Source organism: Electrophorus electricus, chromosome 4 (assembly GCF_041902795.1).
Source record: "Electrophorus electricus isolate QZ-2024a chromosome 4, ASM4190279v1, whole genome shotgun sequence".
Lineage (NCBI taxonomy): Eukaryota > Metazoa > Chordata > Actinopteri > Gymnotiformes > Gymnotidae > Electrophorus > Electrophorus electricus.
The window spans coordinates 352,501-380,416 of NC_137500.1; the positions used below are offsets into that span (position 1 = coordinate 352,501).

Consider the following 27,916-nt stretch of genomic DNA (forward strand, 5'->3'; position numbering starts at 1 on the left):
GAGTATTATAGAGTATTACCTTCTTATAGAAGAATTTAGTACTTATTGTAGGGCACTTTTTATGGGTTTTTTTTAACAAACTCTAGCACTTATTGTTTATTGCACTTATCATTGTTTAAGATAGACCTTATGTATTTTGCACTTCTAGGTATCAGCATTCATCCCTGTATTCTACAGTATTCTAGTTCATTGGTATTTTAATTCTAATTTACTATACTGTACTTGGATATATTCTATGAGTAAATGACAAAGCACTTTTGTAAGTCGCTATGGATAAGAGCGTCTGCTAAATTCCGTAAATGTAAATGTAGAGTATTACCTCCTTATAGAATATTATAGACTGTTACCTTTTCATATGCATTTTCCAAGAATTCGATTGGGCTTTTCCCGAAAGCAATGGCATTGCCCAGTACTGGGATACTTGCTGGGATGTGTGGAGGATATTTCTGTTGAAAAGGAAACTCAGTTCAGTTCTGTATTGAAAATGATCTTCGCTCGAACCTGGTGCGTGCAAGGTTGTTAACTGAGCAAAGAGCCTAAACTAAATTAAAAAGCGACTTCGTGACAACATGAGACGTTTTTACTTACTTCATCTGTGCCCTGTGACCGAGGCTGCCTAAACGCCAGTTTGGAGAAGTACGCCAGAGTCAGTGAGAGCGCCGCTGTCACCAGAATGAGCGCTGGGAGACTTTCGCTCATCTGTCCCACGGTGTTTCCGACCATCTGCTGAACCTCCACAATACTCATCTTCCCTCAACCTTAATCCGTAATCCCGACGAACAGATGCTTTCTTAAACAGTCGAGACAAGATGCCAAAAAGCACTTCTGTTTAGCACTTCTGTGCTTTTGGCATTAAAAATTAACCTAATATACTACTTTGTTCACTTTGGTCGGTCCAGAATCCCTTAATTTGGCTACTTGTAAAAAAATTTTTAAAAAGTAAATACAAACACGAAACGTCCCCGCCCCGTCCGACAGGCACCGCATTCTATTGGCTGCGGTTACGTGTCCATCAAGTGACTCCACGTGCCGAGCGCGTGGTTCGCACGCTGATTGGTGCGCGCTGTATGGACTGATGTCTGCTTATTTGATGTCATTGCTCCGGTCCCCAACGTGCAAACCCCCACCGTCTGAATTTGTGCGGAGTCTTCTTCCATTGGTTACTTATTAATATACCGTCTTATTGAATGTAACATTTAAAAAAACACGAGCAGTTTTATATGGTTTATTTTGAAAGGCTATGAACTCCTTAAAAAGCTTGAAACAATACAGTTTATTTTATGACATCTCATTTAGCAAATAATTAGCTCATTCCATTTAGGATTCTTGGATTATGGGTTAGAGTAGGGTACAGGTAGGCTTAGACCCCTTATCATGGCCCACCCCTATATATGATCAAATAAAGGGCATTCCATCTGGATGTAATCTAATCTAATTTAATCTTGCCATTATTCGCTCCTTCTCTGTCTGACCATCACTTACCATTTTCACCCTCTTGCTCTCCTCAAATGACATGCATATTAAGTATTTATTATCAAAATCTATTGTTGCATCTAATACATTGTTATTTTATACACAACCCATATTTAACTAAAGTTTCATTAGAAATGCAGTGTGTTACCAGATGTTGGTCCTATTAATAAATTGGTTACTGTTTAATATTCAGTGTTACACTTCCGAAAGGAACAAGGTGAGAGGTAGAATGCAAAATGCAGGAGGCGGTTTATTAAAATGAGGAAACACGAATGTTAAACCAAACAGAGCCTAAGGTGTGCTGAGGGTAATATAACACATAGCTGGACCACCATAACAACAACCACAACCACCGCCGACTACGATAACCACCGACGACGACGACAACAACAACCGCCACCGCCAACGACAACAACCACCACGACCACCGCCGCTGACGACAACCACTGCCGCCGACTACAACCACATCAACCGCCGCCGCCGACAATAACCACAACCACAACAACCACCACGACCGTCGCCGACGACGACCACAACAACCGCCGACGACAACCACGACCACAACAACCGCCGACAACAACCACAACCACAACCACCCCTAACAACAACCATAACCACAACAACCGCAACTGCCGACAACGATGACAACAACCACAACCTCCCCTGACAATAACCACGACCACAACAACCGACGACGACAATAACCACGACCACAACAACTGCTACCGATGACGACAACAACCGCGACCACAACAACTGCTACTGACGGCAACAACCACAAAAACCTCCACTGACCACAACCAACAAACCAACAAACTTAAGACAAACCCACAGGGCTTAAATAAGCAAGACAATCAGACACTAAACAGATACAGGTGAACATGGGAAGAGCAGAAACTAAAACAAGGAGTGGAATAGAGGAACAGATGGGGGTGGAGAAAACGAAACTAAAGCATGGAACCAGGGAGTGCAGGAAGAAAGGGAAACCATAATATGATTTATTCAGAAACAATGCCAATAGTACCATCATTGATACAGATTGAAAATAGTTATGCTTATAAGTACTTAAATGTATTTACAATGGTATTTATAATGGTATTTATATGGCCTAGGTATTTACAATGGTATTTACATAGGCTAGATATGTACAATGGTATTTATATGGTCAACATTGTGTTTTTGAGACTGCGGTGATGGGGTGATAATGTTATTGCAAAGAGGATAAGTTCTGTTTCTCCTTTAATATATTGGTGATTTGGAAATACATTTGAAATTCATGGTCATCGAGTGCAAACATGGTCATCGAGTGCAAACATTTTAATTTAAATATTCTTTAAATTAAGAAGGTACTCACAAAGCACCCAAATGTCTCTGTAAATAGAAGAAGTCCACCAAATTGTACATGAATTTGCATTTAAACTTCGAGCTCAAACTTGCATGTATGAGTGGGGCAGTTAAATTCAAGTTTAGGTTACATTGCTCTGTTGCCTGTTAGGTTTTCATTCCGTAGTGGGGGCTTCCTCCGTTTCCATTGGGTTGAGTGCGTTGTGAGTCTGTCAGCCGCAGGGGGCGGTGTGCTTCCGTAGCGCCTCAAAAGACGTAGAAGAAGACCCTCAAAGCTATCGTGTCGCAGGGATTATCCTAGGTTCTTGTTTTATTACTTTCGTTAAAATGTCTGTATGTCATTTTTTTCTTCAAGGAAGATGTCGGTACGGAGAGAAATGTTGGAATGAGCACCCGAGGGGAGGCCGAGGCAGCGGCGGAGACTACCAGCCCGGACACCAGTCTAACCAGTCTAACCGCGGAGGTGGGTCCCAATTAGCGTTAGCGCTAATGCTAGCGCAGTGTGTGGACTGTGGATTACTGTCATGTAAAGACTGATAATCATGTTAAAATCTTATTAGTTGGTGTAATGCCAAATACACAGACATTTATTATATTTAGCGATGATGTGAAGTAGCTAGCTAGCTCGTATTTGTTTACCCAGAGGTAGCACTCATATCTCATATGTACCTACTGATAGTTAGCTGGAAATGCAGCTCTACGGCACTGAGTGTAGAAGATAGGACCCTACAGTACCACGCGTTCTTAGTTAGTTATCTGACTGCAGCTTTCCCTGAACTTTGCAAGGCGTCTCTGAGTGACCTGCTTCTTACTCAGAACTCTTCTTCTTTCATAAATGTTTGTATAATTGCATTTATTCCTTTGTCACCATCATATGTAAAGTGAAGCTATAAGTGTGTCTGTCTGTCTAACACCTGACTGATTGCATCGATTCATTAGCATAGCTGTTGTTGAACTGTCTGACGGACCAACTGAGACATGAAACACTGGTGTAGATTGTGTTCTTTGTGCACTCACTTATTTCATGTGCAAACAAGCTGATGGCTCTGTCCCCTCGTTCAGGCTTTGGGAACCGGGTGTGGATTAACCCCTCCCAGCGCTCTGGTGGAGGGGGTCGCCCCCATCCCTCCACCCCCTCACGTGGTGGGGTCGACTGGGGTGGAGGCAGCAACGGTGCAGGTGGAGGCTTTGGATTTTCCCAGAACAGGTTCTCAACCCTGAACTCTCAGAGTAACTTCGATGGCGGAGCAGGCTCAGGAGACGAAAACGAGAAGCACCTGTGAGTGGTGATGCGGTGTATGCTGAACCCAACCCTACATGCACCTGACAACTGTACCAAAAAGCTCTCGCTCTGAGCTGTTCAGCTGTAGTGGTGTTCACCTGTGTAGATGTGTCTGATAGTTTTAAACATAACTGGTCTCTGCCATGCCTCTGAAATGAACTGGTTATAAATGCAGTCAGATTCATGAGTCCCCCAGAGTGTGTATTGACTGCCTTTCCTTTCACACTGAGATTGCCATTCCTTCAGTTTTGCTGCCATAAATATGGCAGATTGGTGTAGGCATGAGAAGACAGGCCTGAATCACGTCTTCGGTGTGTGTGGTGGGTTGTGCCACAGATGAACTTGTTTCTATTTCACAGGGAAGCCATCCAGAAGGACATGGAAGTGTGGCAGAGCTCTGGCCAGTGGCCATTTTCCACCTACTCCATCCTCAAGGCCCCCATCTCAGGTGGGTGTACCACTGGCATCTCAAAGAGCTCAACTATATCTGTGTTTAACGCTCAGTCTTTCACATCTCTGCACAGTTGTCGGTTAGATCACTTGAAATTCATGAGTGCATTTATACTAGGTGTGATTCACCACCGCCCTAATGATAGTGTGGGACTGCCAGTCAAGGGCTTAGACAGGGTTGTGCTCTTCTGGCTGCGTGATACAAACATATCAAACTGATGTGTAAACGATGTACTGAAATACTGTGCCATGTAAACGTGACATGTAAACGATGTTCTGGAATACCGCGTCGTGTAAATGATGTTCTGAAATACCGTGTCATGTAAATGTGACTTGTAAATGATTTTATGGAATACCGCGTCATGTAAATGTGACGTGTAATCGATGTTCTGGAATACCGCATCATGTAAACGATGTACTGAAATACTGCATCATGTAAACATGCTTGTTGCTGCATGTGTGTGCAGGGTTTGTGGAGCTCTCGCCTGAAGAGCTGAGACTGGAGTACTACACCAGAAGATCTTCTGGAGATGTTGAGTCCTACGTAAGCAAACTTTAAAGCCCATTAAAACTACACTTTCCTCTGTCGCACATGTAGGGCCCTTTTTGAAATCTTTATTTTTTTTCCCCAAATATTTAAAAATTCTATGTGGTTTTCACACCTCAGTCCTTCAATTCCAGCCATGTTCTCCACATTTCAGAAAACATTGGAACAGATTTACACAGATTTACTATCAAACCTCTGGATGGTGCAAAACCTCACTGTGCCATCTCTACTCTGACGTTAGGAGGGTTTAAAACGTCACTTTGCTGTCTCTGGCATTTATCTTTGTGCAGAACAGTTTTTAATTTCAACTGTGTGCAGAATTGTCATCCTGTGCGGCCTTGTATACAAGTGTAATGTTTATCTACTGTGTTCCAGTGACACGCCCTCATTGTAAGGCTAGCCGAGGTCATTCTAAATTATCACTATTTAAAATAATGCTTCTGGTGTCTGTGGGCTACAGTCAGTTGTGTATGAGTCTACTCTGCCTGTCAGGATGACATGGACAGTAGATGTATTGTCTGTCATTACATAGGAGAGTGCTTTCATAATGTTGTTGTTGTTTCAGATTAACTCTGTTCAGCAGCTGGCCAACCAGTGGAGAGACAGAGTCCAGGAGCTCAGGATCATGAACCCCTCCACACGTGTGGCCATGGTGAGAACTGCTGCACCCTGTTGCCTGGGAGGACCCACATGCTTACACAGCTTCTGTTTGCCTATCCAGGTTCAACTGTAGTTTGACTGTGTGCATCGCTTTTTTCATTTTTAGACAGCAGAATTGAGCAATCCGAGACCATCAGGTGGAGGGCTGTTCAGTTCATCATCATCAGGGTTTAGTTTGTCATCTTCATCTGGCTTTCAAGCTGGAGGTGAGCTGTATGAACAATGTGTGTAAGTGCTGAACTTTACAGAGATCTATTGTAGAACTACTCAGAAATGAGAAATGGCTGAAGGCACATGGCAAAGGAAAGCTGGTTGTGTGTGTTTGAGGGTCCAGGTCAGACCAGGGCAGGCTTCAGTGTTTGTGTGGACGAGGTCCACATTCATCCCTTCTCAAACCCAGCGGATGAATGCAGTGAAGATTTGCATTGTGTTTATGGGTGTTACTGAATTGTGTTTTTCAGGGTTCGGCTCAAGTCTGCAGAGCAGTGCTACTTTTTGTTTCTCCTCGGCCACTACAGGATTCGGCTCAAGCGGCGCCCGGCCCGGCCCGTCTGGATTCGGATCAGTGGGAGTGTTCGGTTCTGCCGCGACACCTGCGACCCCATCTGCCTCTGCTTTTTCCTTCACTGCTCCTGCGGCTGCTAAGACGTCTGCTGCTGTGTCTGGCTCGGTCGCCGGCTTCAGCTTCTCCTCCTCCTCCACGCCGTCTGCCTCCGCAGCAGGGTTGGGGAGTGGCTTCGGGTCCTCCACTCCAGCAGGGGGCGGTGTCTTTGGCCTGGTGACTGGCAGCAGTAGTGGGTTCATTGGAGGGGCTTCAGAACTCTACACCCCTCAGAGTGAGCTTACCGCGAATGAGCTGAAGGAGTTCACAGCTGCGCGTTTCACCCTGGGACAAATCCCCCTTCGACCCCCACCCGCAGAGCTACTGACAGTCTGAGCTGGACACGTGCGGAAGGACATTTGCGCATCTTTGAACTGTCGTTTCCTGGAAGTGCTGAAGGTCTGTGGATCACAGCCTGCAGCATACGTAGGCACTTTGGACATCTTGGATGTTTAGAGCTGTGGGTTAATAAATGTTTGGATAAATGACTACTTCAGTGTTTTTAATAACTTGATAATTTAGTTCTGTAGAGAATCAAATTAATTTAAATAAACTTGTTTATTTATGTGCATTAATTTTGGCTTGTTTAGAGCATGTTAAAAGTCTTTCACATTTTGTGGCGGAGTCGTCCAGCACAGGTTAAAGACATGAGTAGAAATGTTTTACTGACTTTATATTTTCTCTGATTATTCGTTCTGGTCGCGTTCATGCACCTCTAGGCAGGTGCTGCTGGTAGCAGGAGCTCACTGCAGCGGAGTCTCGAGCGCGGTACCTTTAAGTCACCCAAGCGCGTGTCAGATTACGAAGGTCCTTAACATCCGGGCGTTTGTCTGCAATGAGACAACCGCCGAGGTGTCACCTCGAGAAAAGGTAGCTGCTGCGCGAGCCCAACGGAAACGTCGGCGTACTTGTGCGCGTGGCGAGGGTGGGGGAAATGTCGGAAAACAATTTAACCCGCGTGCTTGGGATCCTCAGATGTCTGTATCCCCACGTGCAGACGTTGGAAGAGTTTTCAGAGTGCGTGGTCTTTGCAGAGGGAAGGAGGCCCGTGCTGGTGGAGGACTCCGACACGAGCCGCTTCAAGTGTCTGATCCGCGGAGTGCTCGTGTGCACGGAGCGCGCTGTCCCGCAAAGCCCGAGCTGCGTGCAGGTAGGCAGGCTCGCGCTGAAGCACGTGGCATGTGCACCTGTTTATCAGTGTGCTTATTTAGTGTCTGAGGGGTAACATGGGTCTGGAGAGTTGAGCCGTAGACGTGCGGGTTTTACAGTGTTCACCAGAGTATCGTGCCTTACGCTTTTAAAGCAAGTGCAAAGTCCCAGACTTTCTGTGGACGTGTCGCCGGTCCGGTGCTGGTAACGGCACCAGCGAACAGCGTGGTAGTTCGTCTTCAGAGCAGTAACTCTCTTCTTAAGTACCCCTCTGCTTTCCTGAAGTGTGCATATGTACAAGCCTGTAGATCTGTGTGTGGGTGAAACCCTTAGAGCTGTAATCATTAGACACTCAAACTGCTGTATTTACCGGGATTCTGTTTGAACCGGTTGGCCATTACTGGATTAGCCCTATTATCTGAGTTTACGGTAAGGGAAGTGTGCAGCTTTCATATTAATGTTAATCACGCATTTCTGAATGAATAATAAACCGTAAGAACATTAGAGCTACGTATTTTATCCTCTACGGTATAAAGTACGATAAGATAAAAGTTTCGTAGGCCTACTGTTGTGTGAAAACATTAGCCAAGCAGGCTACTACTATGAAATACTGTCCAGACTTCACACAGCAGACTATGCTAACATGTTTGAGTATTTTTAAAAATCCATTTGTATTTACTTTTAAATTGTATTTTTTGCTCTATCGAGGTCCGTAGTTGGGTGACCATGCTACAGGCTTGCATAAGCCTATATACTCTAATATACAAATGGATATCAAATAAACTAAGGTACAACTTCATCTTAAAAAGTGTTGCTTTCAGGTTTAGCGTTTATTAACCTATATGTTTAAGAAATCACACACTTCTCTCCATATGAGCCTGCTTAGAGGTTTCAGATATTACCACCCAGCAAATGACCTGGACACAACCCTTGGTGTTTGGGTAGTGGGTGTACCACAGCTCCACTCGTGTCAGTCATGCCAGTAGTGAACTTGGGACTGGTGAGCAGACCACAGTTGTTTGGTACTGCAGCAGCCATATCATCTTCCCTGCCTTTGGGAATGTAACTATGGGTTGATTAGGTCCTTTTGCTTAATTTAAGGAAGTAAATATTGATTTGTTACTGCAATCATATACATACTACAAATGTACTACGTCCTGCTCCAAGTGAGTGTGTTGATCATCACTGGTGTGGTAGTCAGTAGTCGTTGACATTCAGTTTATTAGCATCAGTGGTGAAGGTACTGGACTTCACATCATCTAGATGAACTTTCAGTCAGACAACCACAGTAACCAGTGACATCCTGGCGGCTGGGCCAGTAACCAGTAGCCTACTGCTTGTCATAATGAGGCCAGCTGTGAATTCAGAAACAAATGTGATTTTTTAAAAAAGCTGATTTAAGAGTCTTTTGTAATTAATGAGATGTCAGATATCCACTGTGGTTTCACACTGGGCCCATTCCATCATATCCTGCTTATTCCATCATATCCTGTAAGAACCCACTACCTCTCCAGCTCTGAGCACGCATGCTAATATCTTTATTTGTGCTAAATCTTTATTCTCTCCTCAAACACAGACACTGACCCACCCTTTCAGCTAATTCTGATAACTCCTTCACAGCTACACTTGATTTACAGCTTTAATTTACTCTTAGTTGCTGGTGTATAATTGCTGGGGTTTAATTTTTGGTGTTTAATGTGTTTTAATTGCTGACATTTAAATGCGAGTGTTTAATTGTTGCCATTTATTCACTGGGGGTTTAATCACTGGTATTTAATTGCTCGGTTGAATTGTGAGTGTTTAATCACTAGGGTTTCTTTGCAGGGGGTTTAATCACGGCTCTTTCCTGTCTCCCCACAGTTCGGCACGCTGCCTGAGGTTTTGGCCTTTGTGCTCAACCACATGAAGCGGAAGAAGAAGAGGAACGTTCTGAAGTTTGGATATCATTACTGTGACATCCAGGGAGATGCGGACCCGTTCAAGTTCCACGGAGCTGTTTCTCAGAGCGCTGCCTTCATCTGCGACAGTCATCTGTGGAGGAAGATCAACCAGAGACTCGGCACTGATGTCACCAAGTTCCTGCTGCAGGACTGTTCTGTGTTTACCGCTGTGCCTCCTACCTGTGTGGTGCAGGTGTGCGGCACGCCTGTCTACGACCTGCTGCCTGTGCGTACCTGGTCTGGGTTTTTCCTCACTGCTAGCACACTGCACACCTGCAACACAACACGGGGGCTCATGGCCATAGCCCCTCCCAGGAACTGCGCCACAGCCCCACCCAGAAAACGAAGAGAGAGGGATCACAAAGACACAGCAAACACTGCAAAACGAAAGAGAGGAGATGGAGAGGAAGAGAGCGATAGGAGACCAGCAAAGAAGAGATATGTAGAGGTTATAAAACATGGTGGGCTTGGTCCTGAAGATGTAAAAATGACCAATGTAGTGGAGAGGGAGGTGGCAGAGCCAGCATCTCCTGGCCCTGCCCCACGGGAGGGTTATTTCAGTTGGAAGCCGAGCAATCAGCCCTGCCCCCGCCCCTCCCACTGCTCTGTCCGGGTACTGAGCATGCTCTACGGTGGGCAAGGCATGAAGAGCTTTCTGCTCAACAGGAAGTTGTGCCGAGGGGTGGGCAGAGCCCAGCGCTTGCAGGGGGTGGATCTTGTGAGGATGGTTTTCCTGCAGGGTGAGGCCTACCTGTCTGGCACTGAAGCCAAACCACGTAGACTCCCCAGACGCTTTTTCTCCATGATTCCCCTCTTCAGCCAGCTCCTGCGACAGCACAGGAAGTGCTCCTACACTTACTTCCTGCGTCAGAAGTGTTCGGGGGGCGAGGGGAAGGAGGACATGGTTTCTCTGCTGGGCTCCCACTGCTCTTTCTACAGGGTGTATCTGTTTGTGAGGGAGTGTCTGCGTCAGGTGGTACCGCACGAACTCTGGGGCTCCCAAGGTAACATGCTGCACTTCCTGTCCTGCGTGAAGCACTTCCTGCGGCTGGGCAGGTTTGAGAGGCTGTCGCTGGCACATATCATGTGGAGGATGAGGGTCAGCGACTGCCATTGGCTGGGGCACAAGAAACGTGAGTCCTGCCCTGGAAACAGGGGTGGGTGGGTGTGTGTTTCAGGAATGATGGATCTGTTAGCACACAGCACATCCATTCAACATGATTATAGAGGGGAAACTTTTATCCTCTCTCTCTCTCTCTCTCTCTCTCTCTCTCTCTCTCTCTCTCTCTCCCCCAGGCCACTGTCCCAGTGAGCAGCGATACAGGGAGTGGATACTGGGCCAGTTCCTGCTTTGGCTGCTACACAGTGTGGTTCTGGGTCTGGTCAGGTCCATGTTCTACGTGACTGAGAGCGCAGGCCACAAGCACACGCTGCGCTTCTACCGGGGAGACGTCTGGGCAAAGCTGCAGGAGCTTGCCTTCAGGTGAAGCCTGCACACCAGCAAGCTGTTCTTCTCTGGTTCATCATCTCCTCTGGTTTATTGTCTCCTCTTTTTCTTCTCCTCTGGTGTTTTGCAGGGAGCACCTGTGTAAGGGTCAATGGGAGGAGCTGATGCCCCCACAGGTGGCTTCACTCCCCAAAACCATGGTAACATCTCGCATACGGTTCATCCCCAAAGCCAGCAGCATGCGAGCAATCACACGACTGAGTGGCTCAGGTGCCGCCCTGCAGGTCTGGAGCACAGCTGCATGTGGTGTGGGTTTGTGTTTGTGAGAGAGAGTTTGTCTGTTTGTGTCTGTGCATGTGTGCTTGATATCAAAATATGTGAAATTCTAAAAAACAAAACATTTTGCATATAAAAAGCAAATTGAATTTTCAGTACAGCTGGGACAGGTACAGCTCTGATAGGGACAGTCAGGCAGTGGGTGAAAATCATGTTAGGGTTACATTCAGTTTTATTTGATTAAAAAGATTCATTTAAAGCAAGATTTTAGGCTATGTGTGTGTGTGTGTGTTCGTGTTCTGTAGCAGTTCCAGAGCTCAGTGCGGGACCTCCAGAACGTGTTGGGGGTGTGTGTGCGGAGGCAGCCTGTACTGCTGGGCTCAACCGTGTGGGGACGGCAGGACATCCACAGAGTGTTGAGCTCCATCACACCCCAACACAAACACACTCCCCAACCCCTGTACTTCGTCAAGGTCTGGACTGTCTCTCCACACACACACCCCAACACAAACACACTCCCCAACCCCTGTACTTTGTCAAGGTCTAGACTGTCACACACTTCAACACATGCACACACCCCAACACAAACAAAGTGTTTGTGTACAGATAAAGTGAAATTCCTAAACAGTGGTTGGGGAGGTTAATAGAACACACACATATACTCTACTAATATAACACACACACACATTTACATTTTTGGTATTTAGCTGACGCTTTTTATCCAAAGCGGCTTACAATTATGACTGAGTACAACTTGAGTAATTGAGGGTTAAGGGTCAAGGGTCTTGCTCGCGGGCCCAACAGTGGAAACTTGGCAGTGGTGGGAACCAACAACCTTCTGATTACTAGTCAAGTACCTTAACCACTGAGACACCACTGCCCACTGCTAATATTACACACACTCATGTACTCTGCCAATATATAACACACTCACGTACATTGCTAATATGACACACTCACGTACCGCTCACATACTCTGACAAAGACACTGGTAAACACCAGTGTTACAAAAACTCAATCACTCCACTTTGACTCTACACTGTTCACATACTCTATACTCACACTCACTCTCTCTCTCTGTCACGTGTGCAGGTAGACATTAGTGGCGCGTATGACAGTCTTCCTCATGCGAAGCTGTTGGAGGTGGTGCAGGAGGTGTTGGGTCCTGTTCAGGACGACTGCTTCTCTCTCCGACACTACGCTAAAGTGTGGAGAGACTCCACACACAACCTCAGGAAACACTTCTGCACCAAGGTGACACTCTCTCTGACCTGAGACCAGTACTGCTCTGACTCTTACTGTGGAGGCTGGTGTTGCATCAGTTTATGGGAGAACTTCAAACTCCACTCATAAATAAATAATATCTTATTATGTGTTACCTTTTCTGGACTCTGATACTGCAAGACACACGCAATATTTAATGGAATGGTATGTAAATCTATTACTGAATTCAGAACATGGTTCATTAGGGGATCTGGTGTGTGCATGTGTGTGTGCACGGGTGTGCGTGCGTGTGTGAGACCAGGCCGAGGCGTGTGAGCCGTTGAACATGAAGGGCTTTGCTCTGCAGCAGCAGGTCAGGGGTCAGATACACGATGCCATTCTAGTGGAGAAGGTCAGTGATCAATCACGATTGGCCATCACACCTGTCTGTCTGGTGTACAGTACACTGTGATGTTGTGTTCCAGGACATTGTTGTGTTACAGTACACTCTGGTCTATGTTACAGTACACTCTGGAGGTGAGGGCTGCCGACGTCATGCAGTTCTTCAAGCACATGCTCAACAGCTATGTCATTCAGTACGATCAGAGGTACGTCTGCTACTGCTCCACCCACCGCCTATCCTGTCATGCTCTAAGGCTCCGCCCACTGCACAATTCAATTCCCTCTTATGCTCTATTACCTGACAGCTGTTGGCCTCTGTGACATCTCAGACTGGGTTTTTTAGAGTGTGAGTGTGTCTCTGTCTGTGTGTATGTGTCTGTGTCTATATGTGTCTGACTCTGTGTAGGGCTCTGTGATTGACTGTGTGTGTGTGTTCGTTCTAGATGGTTCCGGCAGGTGTGCGGGGTTCCTCAGGGCTCTGCCGTCTCCACCATGCTGTGTAACTTGTGCTATGGCCACATGGAAAACTCTCTGCTGAAGGACATCACAGACAGTGGAGGGTGAGTCTGTTCCTTACCCCACTGTTCTTTACCTCACAGAACGCAGGTGAGTCTGCTCTTCTAATACCTGCACATTGTGTTTTCTACCTTAGCTGTTCTCACTGGCCCATGATCTACTGTCCATAATTCACCACTCTTCTTCTAACCATTTTAGTAGTGTACTGGTGTATTGTAAAGTGTGTGTGTGTGTGTGTGTGCACGCGTGTGGACTCTCTCTTTTCTGTAGGTGTTTGATGCGGCTGGTAGATGATTTCCTGCTCATCACTCCCAAACTCAGTAAAGCTGTGCACTTTCTAAAGTATGACTGTGTTAAATGCGTCTTCCACTAAGATTATGTTCATTGTTAAATACATCGTACAATGTTAGATGCAACCCCTTATTGGGGTTTGTAACTCTTTCTGTGGGGGTGTGTAACTTTCTATAAGGAGCTGTAGGGAGATGGAAAGTGTGATTGTTTCTCTCACTGTCTGTCACACTTTGTCTCTCTCACTATCTCTCTCTCGCTGAGTGTTTCTCTCTCTGTCTACACTGCCGTTATCTATGTTTCTCTGTGTCAGGACCTCATTCTGTCCGGTCATCTGTGTCACAGGACCTTGCTAGCTGGAGTTCCTGATTACGGCTGTGAGATCAACCCTCAGAAGGTGGCTGTGAACTTCCCCGTGTGTGAAGACCTTCCCTTCACTGAGGTCACGGAGCTGCCTCCTCACTGCCTCTTCCCCTGGTGTGGGCTGATGATTGACACATGCACGCTGGACGTCTACAACGATTACTCTGGGTAGAGACGTGGGAGGGGAGGATAGTGTAGAGGAGAGGGAGGTGTAAGAGCTGCACATCTGTTTGACCTGGTTGGGTGTGGGAGGAGGACGCCTTAACCTGCCCTCGTTAACCTGCCCTTACTCTCTGGTGCTGTTATATGGCCTGAGTTCATGGACTGACCTGAGGTCAGGACTGTTCCCCCTCTGCAGCAGGAAACAACAGTGTGGAGAGAGAATGGCATAGTGGCCTTGTGGTGTCTTTTATTATGAGTGATGGTTTGGATTTAGTATTGTGTTTTGTGTTTCTAATGTATTAGTCTGTGGAATAAGTCCAGTTAAAAACACTCCTGACTGAAGCAGGTATCAGTTTGCTGTCATTGGTCTGTGTTCCCGGTCCTCAGGTATGCTGGCCTATCACTGCGATACAGCCTGACACTAGGCTCTGCCCACTCTGCAGCCATGTTCATGAGACAGAAGCTGCTGATGGTCCTCAGGCTGAAATGTGACATCATCTTTCTAGATCTGCGTGTAAGACACACACACACACACGCGCGCGCACACACGTGTGCAAACACACTGAGGATCAGGTTTTCTTTCATTTCTCTCTCTCTCAGGTGAACTCTGTGGAGGCGGTGTATAAGAACATCTATAAACTCCTCCTCTTGCAGGCCTTAAGGTGCGAGTCAAACCTCTTGGTGAATCCTGCTTAGGTAGCACCAGGCAAGGTCTGAGTATGTCCCAGAACCTGACACTAAGGGGCAGTATGACTTACTTCTCTCCAACACGCAGAAGCCTGTCAAAAGTAGCTCATATTTGGTCAAAATCATCACTCAATCATGTGAGTCTGTCGTACTGTAAAGTTGTGCTGTCAGAATTATGATACAGTTTTTTTGCTTGGACTGCTTTAGTCCTGAGAGTGTATTGTAGTGGAGAGAGATGGTGGTGGTGTGTGTATGTTCAGGTTTCATGTGTGTGTGAGGAGTTTGCCGCTGGGCCAGGGTGTGAGGACAAACCCAAGCTTCTTCCTACGTATGATCTGGAGTATGGCCAAAAGTACACACAGGAGGTTTACACACAGCAACCCAGGCAAGACACACACACACACACACAAGGTTTACACACAGCAACCCAGGAAAGAGACACACGCACATAACATATGTTGACCATAACAAGCATATTCTTACAAACAGGAACTCTACTACTGAATGTATTCATAATTCTCATATTTTAAATACAAACACTCTCTCTCTAGCTGTGAATGGTGATGGTGTATTGCAGTATGAAGGGGTGGAGCTCCTCTGCTGTTTTGCCTTCCAGGCGGTTCTGAATCGCCACCATCCCGCCTACCGCTGCCTGCTGCCCCACCTACACAAACGTGAGTGACAGTCCAGGAGCAACATGGGGCACAACCTCTCACTACCTGGGCTCTAATGAAACATAAAGGATACATAATTTCACTTTAGGTTTAAGTCAGAACACATTACAGTTAGTTTTATATGCCAGAGTTTTCACCCATGACTGTGTGTGTCCTGATTTAGTTGAGTGACTTGTTTTAACCATATGTGTTTAATATTGCTGTGCCTCTTCTCTGTGGCAGGGAGGAGACACCTACTGAGCATGCTCCGTGGCATCAGGTTGGGGCGGGTCCTCCAGGCAGCCACGCCCACTTTCCCCATTGATTTCAGGACTATCCGAACATAAAGGAAAGTCCAGTCAGAAACCGCTGCTTGGAATGTCTTTGCCAGACTCTCATCTGCCCTGTCTTGTTCTTCACCTCATATCTTGAACAGTGTTGAGTGTAGATTTGTGTAATAGTGCACCGGGTGTGTTGTGGCAGGAGACACCCACTGCTTCAACATAAACCCCAGCAGTGAGAGTTTCTCAAAATCCTCCTCATTAAAGTGTAGACATCTAGCTGTCACATGATCCAAATACATCAACTGAACATTTTAATGTATTGCCTTCTCTACCAAAAGCAAATGACCCTCGTTAAGGGTTTTGTTTGATATAGGGTGAGACAGAAAGTTGTAGGTGATGTTCTCATTGTATATAACCCATAACTGGTTAAAAACATATAACTTCATCATGTTCTCTAAAAGCATTTTGATGTTTTCCAATGTTTTCAACATAAAGGGTTAAGCATGAAACTTGAAAGTTCTGTTTTTAATCAGAAATTTAACATGTTCACCGTCCCTCCTGGGTTCATTGTCATCAGTACTGCGTCCAGGCAAAGATGAAAATGATCCATTACATATTAATAATGAGCTCTCTCCTATCACTAACAGCTCTCAGTCATATTACTATTGATCTGTCAGTCATATCAATAATGACCTGTTGTGACCTCTGTGCTGTCACTCTCATTCTGATCTCTGAGACCACTGAGCAGAGGTTGGCTGGATGTTGAACACTTTCACTTATAAAATCTACGTGTAAAATCTACATCACATGATGGTGTGTGTGACTGCATTGTTTATAAAAAGTTTTATGTAGCATTTCTGCCATGCTGGTCACACTACATTTGGTAAGAGGGAGGAGCTGTGAGTTGGACTATGGACCATCGAATTAACTTATAATGATTATAATGTTCTAACCCCATCAGGGCTTTTACAGCCCCTGATAAAAATAATGTCAGTCCCGTGTGGTTGCTGAGCAGGCAACTAATTTTCCACATGTAGCAGTACGGTGTCCTCTGCCCCGTACAGTCCTAGTGTCCTCCTCACAACTGGGGCTCAGAGCTGAAAGCCTTGTTGTCGTAGGGGTTGGAGACATGGGGCTCGTCCCGCGTGTGCTGCTCTGGGTGGGTGAGATGCCTGATGAGGTGGTAGAGTGCCACCAGGGGGATGGGCACAACGGGCACTGCAGAGAGCATCACACAGATGGCAAACACCCAGTCAGGGTACGGCTTCACCTCCGCTTCAGGAAACAGGGTCTACACACACACACACACACACACAGGAGTGATGAGAAAATATGTTTGTCATGCCTCTTTTTTTTAAATAAAAGTTCCAATGAAAGGACATTACAGCAGGTTACATTATATAAAGTCCTGTTAGTTGAAGCTCCAACAGTGCACCACAGAAAGCAGTTCAAATTACTTTTCAGAAGCAAGTGGGTGTAAAAGTTTATACTACCATTTATACCTGCACCTCTGAGTGAGGATATGAGCTGACTTTAGATCAGCCGCGCACACAGGAAGTCATGCCAGTGCACTTACGTAGCTGGGGTTCCAGGTGGGGTACTGAGGCTGGACCTGTACCTGGACGACGACATAGGCCACCAGCACCACCAGCAGCATGAGGGGACTGACCCCCATCCAGCACAGATGCCAGAACAGACCCGGCCGGTGGCCCGTCATGAACTCGATATCCTCGCTGAATCTGCCGGGCAGATGGCCAGCAGAGGGAGCTTGTGATCTTCACAGCATGCGTTCAGTACCAGCCGTGAGCACGCACGCCTCACTGGCCAGTCCTGGCACACGTCAGCTCAGTGAGCTGAGGCACTAGAATGTTTCCTGCCCCATGGAGAGAGACTCAGCACGACAGACCTGGGGCAGATTCTTTAATCCCCACAGTAATACAGTGTGTTATATTCAGCACTGCTGGGAAACAGTTACCTGAGGATTGGACGATCTCCAGAGCACTGTGTGAAATGTGAACATCGCAGTAAAGGCAATTACAGTGTAAGAGTGTGTAATGGGGTGTGTGTGTGTGTGTCTCAGACTGTGTGATGCAGTGTGATGGTTGTGATGGTGTGTGTGTGTTGGAATCTCAGACAGTGTATGTGATGTGTGTGTGTGTGTGTGTGATTACCGTTTCATGCCATAGAACACTACTACACTGGTGATTTCGAAGAATGCGATGATGAGGAGAGGAACGGATCCCACATAACTGTTGAAGATCTCCAGCCAGTAATTCCCAGATCCCATGGTGAAGATCAGAGCCACCAGGAATGACACCATGCATATTATTCCTAGACAGATAGACAGACGGGGAATTAGTCATGAATTATACAGACCTGAGAACGAGAGAGAAGGTGAGAATCAGTGACCTAGTGATGAATTATACAGCCTACTGCAAAGCAGGCCAGAAATCCACCTCATATGTAACACACCTGCCCAGGTAAGTCCACCTCATACATAACACACCTGCCCAGGTAAGTCCACCTCATACGTAACACACCTGCCCAGGTAAGTCCACCTCATATGTAACATGTAGCAAGGCCATATCCAGTCCCACTAGCACAGGTAATGTGTATTCAGTGTCACAAGTTCCATACAGACTGATGAATACATATGTGAATCTTAAAACCAATTATATTTCACACATTTGCTGCAGCCAAGTCCATCGTTTACAAGATCTGAACTTTAAGCAAAATGGGTTAGACTGGGGTTAAAACTATGCAGGGCAGTACATCTACAGATCAAACCCCAACCAGGACTAGGGCACTGGGACTTTCCCATCATTACTGCCAGTTCAGTTGAGGTGGGTCAGATGGGTCAGGGTTCTGGATTGGTCCATCTTGATCATCTTGGATATTTAAACAGCCAACGAATTTACCTATGACCTGAACAGTCCTGGGTTTGATTCTAGTTAATGGTTACTGTCAAGCAGATCTCTAGTGTCATTACAGCTAAATCCAGTGTGCAGTACACAGTGAGATGAAATAAGGTGTCTCCTGGAGCCAGTGTATACAGTAGGACGTGGCAAAGGAATCTGAGACTGAAGTGAGACAAAGTGACATGCAGTATTGTGTGAGTCACATTAGTCAACGTGTCTGGGTGCTGTGAGCAGGACATTTAAAGAACATGCATAGTGTTCAGAGTCTGACAGCCAGGGGGCAGAAGCTCTTGTGCAGTTCTCAACACGTAAACAAATGTGTGTGTGTATGTCTGTGTGTGTGTGTATATGTTTAATGGTGTATAATGGTATGTGGGTGTGTTAGTGTGTGCATACCGGTGAAGAGCTCTTTGGGCACCCATGAGGGTACCATGTGCAGGTCGAACAGTGGTGTCAGGACGCCCTCCAGGTTGCCGAACATGGATGACAGTCCGAGGCTGAAGAGCATGATGAAGAAGAGCACGGCCCACACCTGCGAGGCCGGCATCTCGATCACTGCCTCCGTGAAGACAATGAAGGCCAGGCCCGTTCCAGACACACTCTGGAGCAGAGTGGAGACGTAGACTGAACCACGGTGTCGATGGAGGATCACTGTTGTGTTCTGCTTAGTGTGGAGTTCAGCGTAGCTGTTCTAGTCTAACAAATGTTCATTTCTGAGTGTTCTCTGGCATTCAGTCCAATATCATGTTATTATGTGATCACTTCTTTGTCTGCAGTGAATGTTAGTAATAATCAGAGAGCAGGGAATGTCATTTTAAAATATAGGAAATATGGATCAAGATCAGAATTTGGTTCTGGTTTCATCTGATTGACACTCAGGTCCCTAAGTTCCCACATGAAGAGCTATATGGGCATGTTATAGGAATCTGACATCCCAATTTACACCGTGCTCACTTTTCCTAGCAATAATTGTACCCTAATGTTTTAAGATAAATTTTGCACCCCTATCTCATGGACTTTCTCAAAGGGAGGTGTTTAGTGACGGTCAGTAGAAGTGATGTAGGGTGTTGATGTATGGACTGTAGAGCTGTTACCTGGTCCATAAACCTCTTCAGGTTGCACTCTCTGAGCTCCAAAGAGTTAATTCTGTCAGGATGGGATGTGTTCAACGTCTTCAGCCACATGTCGTAGTTGTCTGCTGTGATGTTCTTCTCAGCAATGTCAAACTCATTGGTCAGTTTCAAGACATTGCTGTGTGAGAAAGACAATAGCTTACCACTAGCCCGGAGTGTGTGCGTGTGTGTGTGTATGTACTCTGAAGGGTGTGTATAGTGTGCAGTGTTTTAATATGAAGTGTGATATATATACGGTGTGTAGTATTTTAGGATACAGTATGTATTGTGCAGTGTACAGTATGTAGTGTTTAGTAAACAGTGTGGGTTTTTTTATGATTTAGTATGTAGAAGTGAGTGTCTCTTAATGAAACTGACATGATTACATGTCTGCAAACTAAATATATATTGTACAGTGGAGTGTAAGCAATAAACATTTGGAACATTTTAAAACAATATAGTGTATAGACTGATAATAATATTACACCTGGTAATACAGTTGTTGTGATGTCTACATTAAGACACACACCTGGTAATACAGTTGTTGAAGTTGGTTGTGGCCTTGAATCCCAGAATGGCGAATATGGGTATGGAGGCATAGAGGGAGGTAGCACTGTTGATACAGCCGACTAACAAAGCATCTCTCTCACAGTTATTCCTGTGACACACACACAATCACTGTTAAGAAGTGACTTATAACAATGCATACCTGTGACATACAGACATATGCACAGTAAAATATGCACCTACAGACGTTTGGTTGCGGGTGTTGCTGTATGTTACTGTGCACATGTCTATATATAGTTGTGAGTGTGGGTATATCTAGTTGTGTTTCTGGCTTATGTGGTAGTGGGTGTGGGTGTGTCTGGCCACGGTTATGAATGTGGGTGTGGTTGTGTGTGGCTGTGGGCAGAGTCGTATGGCTTTCTTACTTTCTCGGGTTGTAGCTGGCGAAGGCAATGAGGCCCCCAAAGGCCAGAGACAGAGAGAAGAAGATCTGTGTGGCAGCATCCAGCCACACCTGTGGATTCAGCAGAACACCCCACTACACACACACACGCACACACACATGTATACACACACACACGCACACACACACGTATACACACACATATACACACACAAATACACACACCCACACACACACACATACATACACATATATACATACATATAAGCATGCACACGTGCACACATACACACATATACATACAAGCACAAACATACGCGCAAGCAAGCACCCACATGCACACACACACACATACATGCACACACACATGCAACCACATACATGTGCACACATATACACACACACACACACACACACAAGCACACACATACATATTCATATACAGATGGGGAAAGAGAAAGTGACACGTTACACTGTGGATATTATGTAAAAGCTACTACCTTTTTCTATGAACATGAATTCTGGAGTGCAATATATAGAAGTGTGTGTGTGTGTGTGTGTGTGTGTGTGTGTGTGTGTGTGTGCGTGTGTGTGTGTGTGTGAGAGACACTCACGTCTGGGGTGAAAAGGTATTCCAGTCCATCAATAGCTCCAGGAAGAGTGAGTGCCCTCACCAGAAAGATAGTCAACACCAGGTATGGAAATGTAGCTGTTACATAGACAGCCTACACACACACACACACACACACACACACACACACACTATTACAGTCAACACCGGGTATGGGAACTTTTTCTCATATTTGGTATGTGGGGTCTAAAGATTTTTTGTCAATGAGATAAATGAATATGGTGGTTTGAAAACACCTTCTTCTACATCCTGTGATGAGCTAAAATGTTATGAGACCTTTTCATTTTTTCTCCCAGATATCACTGTATCGTTCGTACTTTAAGGTCGTTAAAGTTGAAACATTTGCTAACGGTATTGTATTTTTTTTCCAGTCATAGTTTTCATCAGTTAGGCTTCCATTTAGTCACGCCAGCTTCAGTTTATCTCTCATGGTCATTTAACTGCAGTAAGTCAGCTTGAGCTATTTTGTAGGTCATATAGGATATGATGCAGTTAATTAAACCTTCAATAATCTACTGTCCTTCCAGACAGGGATATACAGCTTTAGCCCACCTTAAATAATTTACCAACCAACCAGAGAGGGATATGATAGCTTTAGACCGCCTTAAATAATTGATTTACTAACTAGAGAGGGATATGACTGCTATAGTGAACTTTCAATAATCTACTGACCAACCAGAGAGGCAAATGACTACTATAGTGAACATAAATAACCTATTGCTGTCATTTAAATTCACAGTACCTGTTTTTTACTCTGTTCTAATGGTAGTATATGGTGTTTATGACTGTTCTAATGGTAGTATTATAGTGTTTATGACTCTGTTCTAATGGTAGTATATGGTGTTTATGACTCTGCTCTAATGGTAGCGTATGGTGTTTAAGACTGTTCTAATGGGGATATTATAGTGTTTATGACTGTTCTGATGGTAGTATATGGTGTTTATGACTGTTCTAAATGTTTGCCTCCTTCCTGATATCTTTTTTTTTTTTTGCAGGTTTGTCACACTTAAATTTCAGATCATCAAACAAATTTAAATATTAGACAAAAATAACACAAGTAAACACAGAATGCAGTTTTTAAAAGGTTTTTATTATTAAGGGGAAATAAATCCAAACCTACATGGTCCTGTGTGAAAAAGTGATTGCCCCCTCGTTAAAGCATAAATTGACTATGGTTTATCACATCTTTGGAAAGCTGAGTTCAATTTCTTTAGCTACAACCAGGCTTGATTACTGCCACACCTGTTCTCAATCAAGAAATCACTTAAATAGGACTTGCCTGACAAAGTGAAATAGACCAAAAAATCCTCAAAGGCTAGACAGCATGCTGTGATCCAAAGAAATTCAAGAACAAATGAGATACAAAACATGGAACAGTGGTGAACCTTCCCAGGAGTGGCCGGCCGACCAAAATTACCCCAAGAGCGCAGCGACGACTCATCCAAGAGATCACAAAAGACCCCACCCATCATTCAAAGAACTGCCTCACTTGCCTCAGTTAAGGTCAGTGTTCTTGACTCCACCATGAGAAAGAGACTGGGCACAAATGGCCTGCATGGCAGAGTTCCAAGATGAAAACCACTGCTGAGCAAAAAGAACATAAAGGCTTGTCTCAGTTTTACCAGAAAACATCTTGATGATCCCCAAGACTTTTGGGAAAATACTCTGTGGACTGATGAGACAAAAGTTGAACTTTTTGGAAGGTGTATGTCCCATTACATCTGGCATAAAAGTAACACAGAATTTCAGAAAAGGAACATCATACCAACAGTAAAATATGCTGGTGGTAGTGTGATGGTCTTGGGCTGTTTTGCTGCTTCAGGACCTGGAAGACTTGCTGTGGTAAATGGAACCATATCCTGAAGGAGAATGTCTGGCCATCTGTTCATGACCTCAAGCTGAAGCGCACTTGGGTTCTTCAGCAGGACAATGATCCAAAACACACCAGCAAATCCACCTCTGAATGGCTTCAGAAAAACAAAATTAAGACTTTGGAGTGGCCTAGTCAAAGTCCTGACCTGGATCCGACTGAGATGCTGTGATGTGACCTTAAAAAGGCAGTTCATGCTCGAAAACCCTCCAATGTGGCCGAATTACAACAATTCTGCAAAGACAAGTGGGCCAGAATTCCTCCACAGTGCTGTAAAAGACTCATGATTGCAGTTGCTGTTTTTCAAAAGACTCATGAAACGCTTGATTGCAGTTGTTGCTGCTAAGGGTGGCCCAACCAGGTATTAGGTTTAGGGGGCAATCACTTTTTCACACATGGCCATGTAGGTTTGGATTTTTTTCCCCCTTAATAATAAAAACCTTCATGTAAAAACTGCATTTTGTGTTTATTTGTGTTATCTTTGTCTAATATTTAAATTTGTTTGATGAACTAAAATTTTTAGGTGTGACAAACATGCAAAAAAATAAGGTATCAGGAAAAAAAATTTTTCACACCACTGTATATGGTGTTTATGACTCTGTTCTAATGGTAGTATTACAGTGTTTTTGACTTTGTTCTAATGGTAGTATATGGTGTTTATGACTCTGTTGCAGCACAAGTGTGGCCCAACCTTGCCGACTGTCTCGATGCCACGTATGAAGCAGATATAGACGATGCTCCAGGCGAGGGCCAGGCTCAGCACCAGCCACCACTGTAAGGAGCCACTGCTACTGATGTCCGGGGTGATGTTCAGTGTCACACGATACCAGTAGTAGTTCGCTGCAGTACCCCGGACACACTCCTCTACGTAGTCTGTGGAAGAACGTCACAGAACATGTAGGGTGGTGTTCAGATGACAGTCACTCCAAAGGGGAAAAACTGGGTGTGGTTTTGTGTGTGTCTGGCTGTCAGTGTGCATGCATATATATGCATATTTGCTTTTGTGTTCATGTCTACATGTGTGCTTGTGTGTGTGTGTGTGTGTGTGTGTGTGTGTGTGTGTGTGTGTGTGTGTGTGTGTGTGGAGATACCGGTCAGATTTTCATTAAGTGGACACTGGCTCCAGGGCAGAGGATCCTGGAAGGAGTTGAAGAAATACCACAGCACCCAGGCTAGAATGGTGTTGTAGAACAACCCCACCAGGAAGGAGACAGCCATGGAAGCTACACCTACACACACACACACACACACACACACAGACACGCACACACACACGCGCACACACACACAGAGCTCAGGCATTGCAGTATGCAGTTAATATCGTTTCAGTGTGGTTCATCTACTGCACTGTCTCTTCAGCTATCCAGTGCAGTTTTGTTAGGTAGAGTTTAATGGAAGTGTGTCTTTGTCTGCAGTAAATGGATCCTCAGACACACACAGAGTTTCCACTGTGACTGAGATCCACTGTGTCTGAGATCAATTGTGTCTGAAATTCAGGACTCGGCTTTCTGTGTCATCATTGTTTCTAAAGCTATTTTTAAACTTAACCATATTATTTAATTTAAAAAGTAATTGTTAAAGAAAAATGGAGATTGCATATCATGACCACTGCTATGGTGATCATGGAAAAATATTCTGTCTAAAGAAACCTGATACAAATCAAAAGACTCCTAGTATGGTTTTAGATTCTCCTTAAAGTACGTTTACCTTTAGACAAGTCTGTTTTATTTGTATAGAACATTTTTAGACTCATGGTGGTTTGCATAAGAGAAAGATCAAATAAAATTAGTTAAAATGAAAACAACTTGTATAACACAAGATAAAAATTTAAATATTATAACAATAACATCAAAATAAATTAAAATTAGATTAAACTGTCTTTTGTAAAATAATTTTAGTGGAAGCTTATACCTCACACCTTACATTTACTTTACACAATGTTTAATTTGTCAGCCTTATGGTGGATGGCATGTTTTATTGTGGATGGCATGGCGTGCTTTATTGTGGAAGGTGTGTTTTATTGTGGTTGGTGTGTTTTATTGACGTCTGAGTGATGTGAGAAGAGTGATATCACTATACAAGTCATTTAACCACAGGTAACTTTAATCTAAAAACTAATCCTAAACCCTAATCCTAAACCTAACCGCAGCTGTGTGATGCACAGAGCTCAGTATCATTTAGCCACAGGTAACCCTAATCTCAGGTAACCCTAATCTGTATTTTATTGTTTTCATACCTGGTGTAAATACTATACTAGTATTTTTTTTATCCCTGCCAACCTCTTGTACTTTTGCTGGTTTTTGCTCTCTACCATCTCCATGTTTTTGAACTTCCTCTCTTTCTGGATTACTCTTTGCCCTTTTGATCTGCCCCTTTTCTATTAAATTATCATCTACATAGGGATCCTTCTTGTATTCACCACCCAGGTAAGAACTCAGATTAAACTACAGGTTACTGACTGGCCACAGAGGTAAGAACTCAGATTAAAGTTCAGGTTACTGACCAACTTCACTGAAATAAGAACTCAGATTAAAGGTACAGTGCAGGTTACTGACCAACTCCACCCAGGTAAGGCGAGATGGAGTTCCAGACCCCAATACTGCCCTGCCGGAGACTCTGCCCAATGGCCAACTCCAGATAGAGGAGGGGCAATCCCTCGAACACCAGCGCAATCAGGTAAGGGATCAGAAATGCACCTGTTGCATGTACACACACACAAACACACAGAGAATGGTAATCATCAATGTACCCCACATTTCTAATAGCTCTAAAAACAGATGCACATGATACTGCCTTTAGATGCATGTATATGCCTTAGAAATTCAACACTGGAGCTGAACGGAAGGAGTTTTAGTCATCTGCTGCTATCACAACAGCATGTATACAGAGTCCATGAAAAAGATTCTTTAAAAATCATTGTGTGGCTATAATCTTAATAGTAAAAAGGTCATCCAGTTTTCAGTCAAATGCTTTAAACAACAAACGTTTCAGCACCTGATGTTTTAACTCAAATGTTTTAAACAAATGGCCCGAATCATTTGAAAACTCTTCATTTAGTTGTACAACTTTCATCGTTAAGTACAACGTACATGTTTACATTGTTACAGCATTTGATATGATTTATCACTTTTCATAAACATTTCATAGACTTGTACCAGAACTTAGAAAGCCAAATTATAGTTTTTCTTAAATATTATGATTATCACTATTAAAAAAAAAAAAAAAAAAAAAAATTCAAATCTGTGTACTCTAAAAAATAATTTATTGTTTTAAATGTAATAATGAAGTAACCCTACCTGAATTCAATGAATCTTAAGTAATAACAGAGTAACAGAATAGCAGTAACAGCACAGATCAGTTTATAATAATGATAATAATCATCTTAAAATTTTAATCCAGGTCACAACATTAAAAGTTTTTTCCACAGTCCATGTAGAGACTTTAAATTTACACCAGATATCAGATAGAGGTTGTAGTCTAATTAGATTCTTGAATGTTAGTCATTGTTTCTCATACACAGTAAGGCCTATATAGTTCTGTTTACTTATTTGTTTATTTATTTTACTTCAGTCTTTTATTAGCTTTAACTAAATTATTTATCTCTGTAAATAAAATCTCAAGTCACTAGCTAAATGGAGTAAGGCAAGGCATATTACATAGAACTTTGAATCATTACAATATTTGAGTAAAACTAATTTGCCAATAAAACCAAAACCAGTTTTACTGGTTTGTGCTGAAGCAAATATCTGTTTCAGGGTCTTTATATCTTATTCTGAGACAATCATTTCACATGAATCCACAGGCTTAAGGAGAAGGCAAATGGAGAATTCAGTGCTTAATAAGACTTACTCCAAGAGGTTCCCTGGAAATCTACTGTGTAAGATCGACTCCCAGTGTTCTACACTGTGTGTATTTGGCACGATTCCCTGTGTTCTACACTGTGTATGTCTGGTTCAATTCCCTGTGTTCTACACTGTGTGTGTCCGGATTGATTCCGTGTCTTCTACACTGTGTGTATCCAGGTTGACTCCCTGTGTTTTATACTGTGTGTATCTGGATCGATTCCCTGTGCTCTACACTGTTGTTTTCCAGCTGCATCTTCAGGCTTATGTATGGGTTCTCCTCCACAAAGTCTCCCCTCACCTCCTCCGTAGATCTGGCACAGGTACGGGAACCTCCACACGTTTCCCAGACCCACGGCAAATCCGACGCAGGTAAGCAGGTACTGCACCTTGTTGTCCCACTTGGGACGGTCCTCTGTCTCATACCTTTCATCTTCCTGAATTCTTCTCTGCGCCATGTCCAGCTTCAGGTCTGTGCAGCTGAACACCCTGAAATTAAGTAATGGTCTGGTCTGACCAGGATCTGAGAAACACCTTTTATAGATTTTGGGGAATGTACCAAAGACACTGAGAGGATGAGGGGGTTAATTAGGAATGTGTTTGCTGGCAGTAGGAGATAAGGTGTTGGCCGCTAGTTTAATGGATAACCATCCAGCCATACAGTCTCCCAGCGAAATCCAAAACTTCCCCCTCACATCCTCAAAACATCTATAAAAAAAACCAACCGTAAAATAAAAGCACATCAGTAGGAAAGCAAAGGTCATTTGTGTCAAGGCTGTAATATTTTATAGTATACATTATGCTTTTATAAGGACTGTTACATGGTTTTTATCCATTCATAGATGTCATAGAGATGCGCAAAAATCTTTCTTTTTCTTTATTATGATAGAAATTAATTAACATTCA

At 44.2% G+C, this 27,916-nt stretch overlaps 4 protein-coding genes across 10 annotated transcripts in view; 2 read left to right on the plus strand and 2 right to left on the minus strand.

Annotated features, from left to right (window-relative positions):
- Positions 1-2,644, minus strand: part of cyp51 (cytochrome P450, family 51) — a 15,161-nt gene extending 12,517 nt beyond the window's left edge. The window contains exons 1-2 of the mRNA XM_035523840.2: positions 589-2,644; positions 348-446 (exon numbers count right to left, since the gene is read on the minus strand). Of these exons, the coding sequence (XP_035379733.2) occupies positions 348-446; positions 589-747 (258 nt within the window). The 5' untranslated portion in view covers positions 748-2,644. The remainder of the gene's footprint in view (positions 1-347; positions 447-588) is intronic.
- Positions 2,645-2,963: 319 nt separating this feature from the next.
- Positions 2,964-6,932, plus strand: nup42 (nucleoporin 42). Its single transcript, XM_027030972.3, has 7 exons — positions 2,964-3,280; positions 3,880-4,096; positions 4,459-4,547; positions 5,017-5,093; positions 5,662-5,748; positions 5,863-5,962; positions 6,218-6,932. Exons 1-7 carry the CDS (start codon positions 3,145-3,147, stop codon positions 6,691-6,693), a joined length of 1,182 nt encoding a protein of 393 aa, XP_026886773.2. The 5' UTR covers positions 2,964-3,144; the 3' UTR covers positions 6,694-6,932.
- Positions 6,933-7,031: 99 nt separating this feature from the next.
- On the plus strand, positions 7,032-16,236 carry tert (telomerase reverse transcriptase). Of its 6 annotated transcripts, none has more exons than XM_027030977.3 (16): positions 7,034-7,507; positions 9,367-10,579; positions 10,743-10,929; positions 11,024-11,177; positions 11,475-11,642; positions 12,262-12,423; positions 12,695-12,784; positions 12,898-12,980; positions 13,218-13,334; positions 13,561-13,632; positions 13,924-14,055; positions 14,491-14,617; positions 14,704-14,765; positions 15,051-15,175; positions 15,342-15,464; positions 15,687-16,236. In XM_027030977.3, exons 1-16 carry the CDS (start codon positions 7,292-7,294, stop codon positions 15,788-15,790), a joined length of 3,135 nt encoding a protein of 1,044 aa, XP_026886778.2. In that variant the 5' UTR covers positions 7,034-7,291; the 3' UTR covers positions 15,791-16,236. The 6 variants fall into 6 exon arrangements, 5 of the variants coding, with proteins under 5 accessions (XP_026886778.2, XP_081567864.1, XP_026886779.2 ...); XM_081711738.1 differs by having other exon boundaries at positions 7,035-7,507; positions 11,478-11,642; positions 13,924-14,109; XM_027030976.3 differs by having other exon boundaries at positions 7,036-7,507; positions 13,924-14,109.
- Positions 16,237-16,677: 441 nt separating this feature from the next.
- Positions 16,678-27,473, minus strand: slc6a18 (solute carrier family 6 member 18). 2 transcript variants are annotated; one of them, XM_027030971.3, is made up of 12 exons: positions 27,312-27,473; positions 25,724-25,864; positions 24,260-24,397; positions 23,860-24,041; positions 21,282-21,392; positions 20,690-20,802; positions 20,287-20,415; positions 19,740-19,896; positions 19,042-19,246; positions 17,899-18,058; positions 17,304-17,466; positions 16,678-17,018 (listed from the first exon to the last, which is right to left on the minus strand). In XM_027030971.3, the coding sequence occupies exons 1-12, from the start codon at positions 27,466-27,468 to the stop codon at positions 16,806-16,808; spliced, it is 1,869 nt and encodes a 622-aa protein (XP_026886772.2). In that variant the 5' UTR covers positions 27,469-27,473; the 3' UTR covers positions 16,678-16,805. The 2 variants fall into 2 exon arrangements, with proteins under 2 accessions (XP_026886772.2, XP_081567867.1); XM_081711741.1 differs by lacking the exon at positions 17,304-17,466 and having other exon boundaries at positions 16,864-17,018.
- Positions 27,474-27,916: the final 443 nt, after the last annotated feature.

Coding starts and splice junctions, on each gene's coding strand:
- nup42 (XM_027030972.3), top strand. CDS start 3,145: ATGTCTGTATGTCATTTTTTTCTTCAAGGAAGATGTCGGTACGGAGAG. Junction 4,097..4,458: donor GACGAAAACGAGAAGCACCT/GTGAGTGGTGAT, acceptor TCTATTTCACAG/GGAAGCCATCCAGAAGGACA. Junction 5,094..5,661: donor CTGGAGATGTTGAGTCCTAC/GTAAGCAAACTT, acceptor TTGTTGTTTCAG/ATTAACTCTGTTCAGCAGCT.
- tert (XM_027030976.3), top strand. CDS start 7,292: ATGTCGGAAAACAATTTAACCCGCGTGCTTGGGATCCTCAGATGTCTG. Junction 10,930..11,023: donor CTGCAGGAGCTTGCCTTCAG/GTGAAGCCTGCA, acceptor GGTGTTTTGCAG/GGAGCACCTGTGTAAGGGTC. Junction 11,178..11,474: donor GCTCAGGTGCCGCCCTGCAG/GTCTGGAGCACA, acceptor CGTGTTCTGTAG/CAGTTCCAGAGCTCAGTGCG.
- slc6a18 (XM_027030971.3), bottom strand. CDS start 27,468: ATGGCGCAGAGAAGAATTCAGGAAGATGAAAGGTATGAGACAGAGGAC. Junction 25,865..27,311: donor GTGCCAGATCTACGGAGGAG/GTGAGGGGAGAC, acceptor TACATGCAACAG/GTGCATTTCTGATCCCTTAC. Junction 18,059..19,041: donor GCCCAAAGAGCTCTTCACCG/GTATGCACACAC, acceptor CTATCTGTCTAG/GAATAATATGCATGGTGTCA.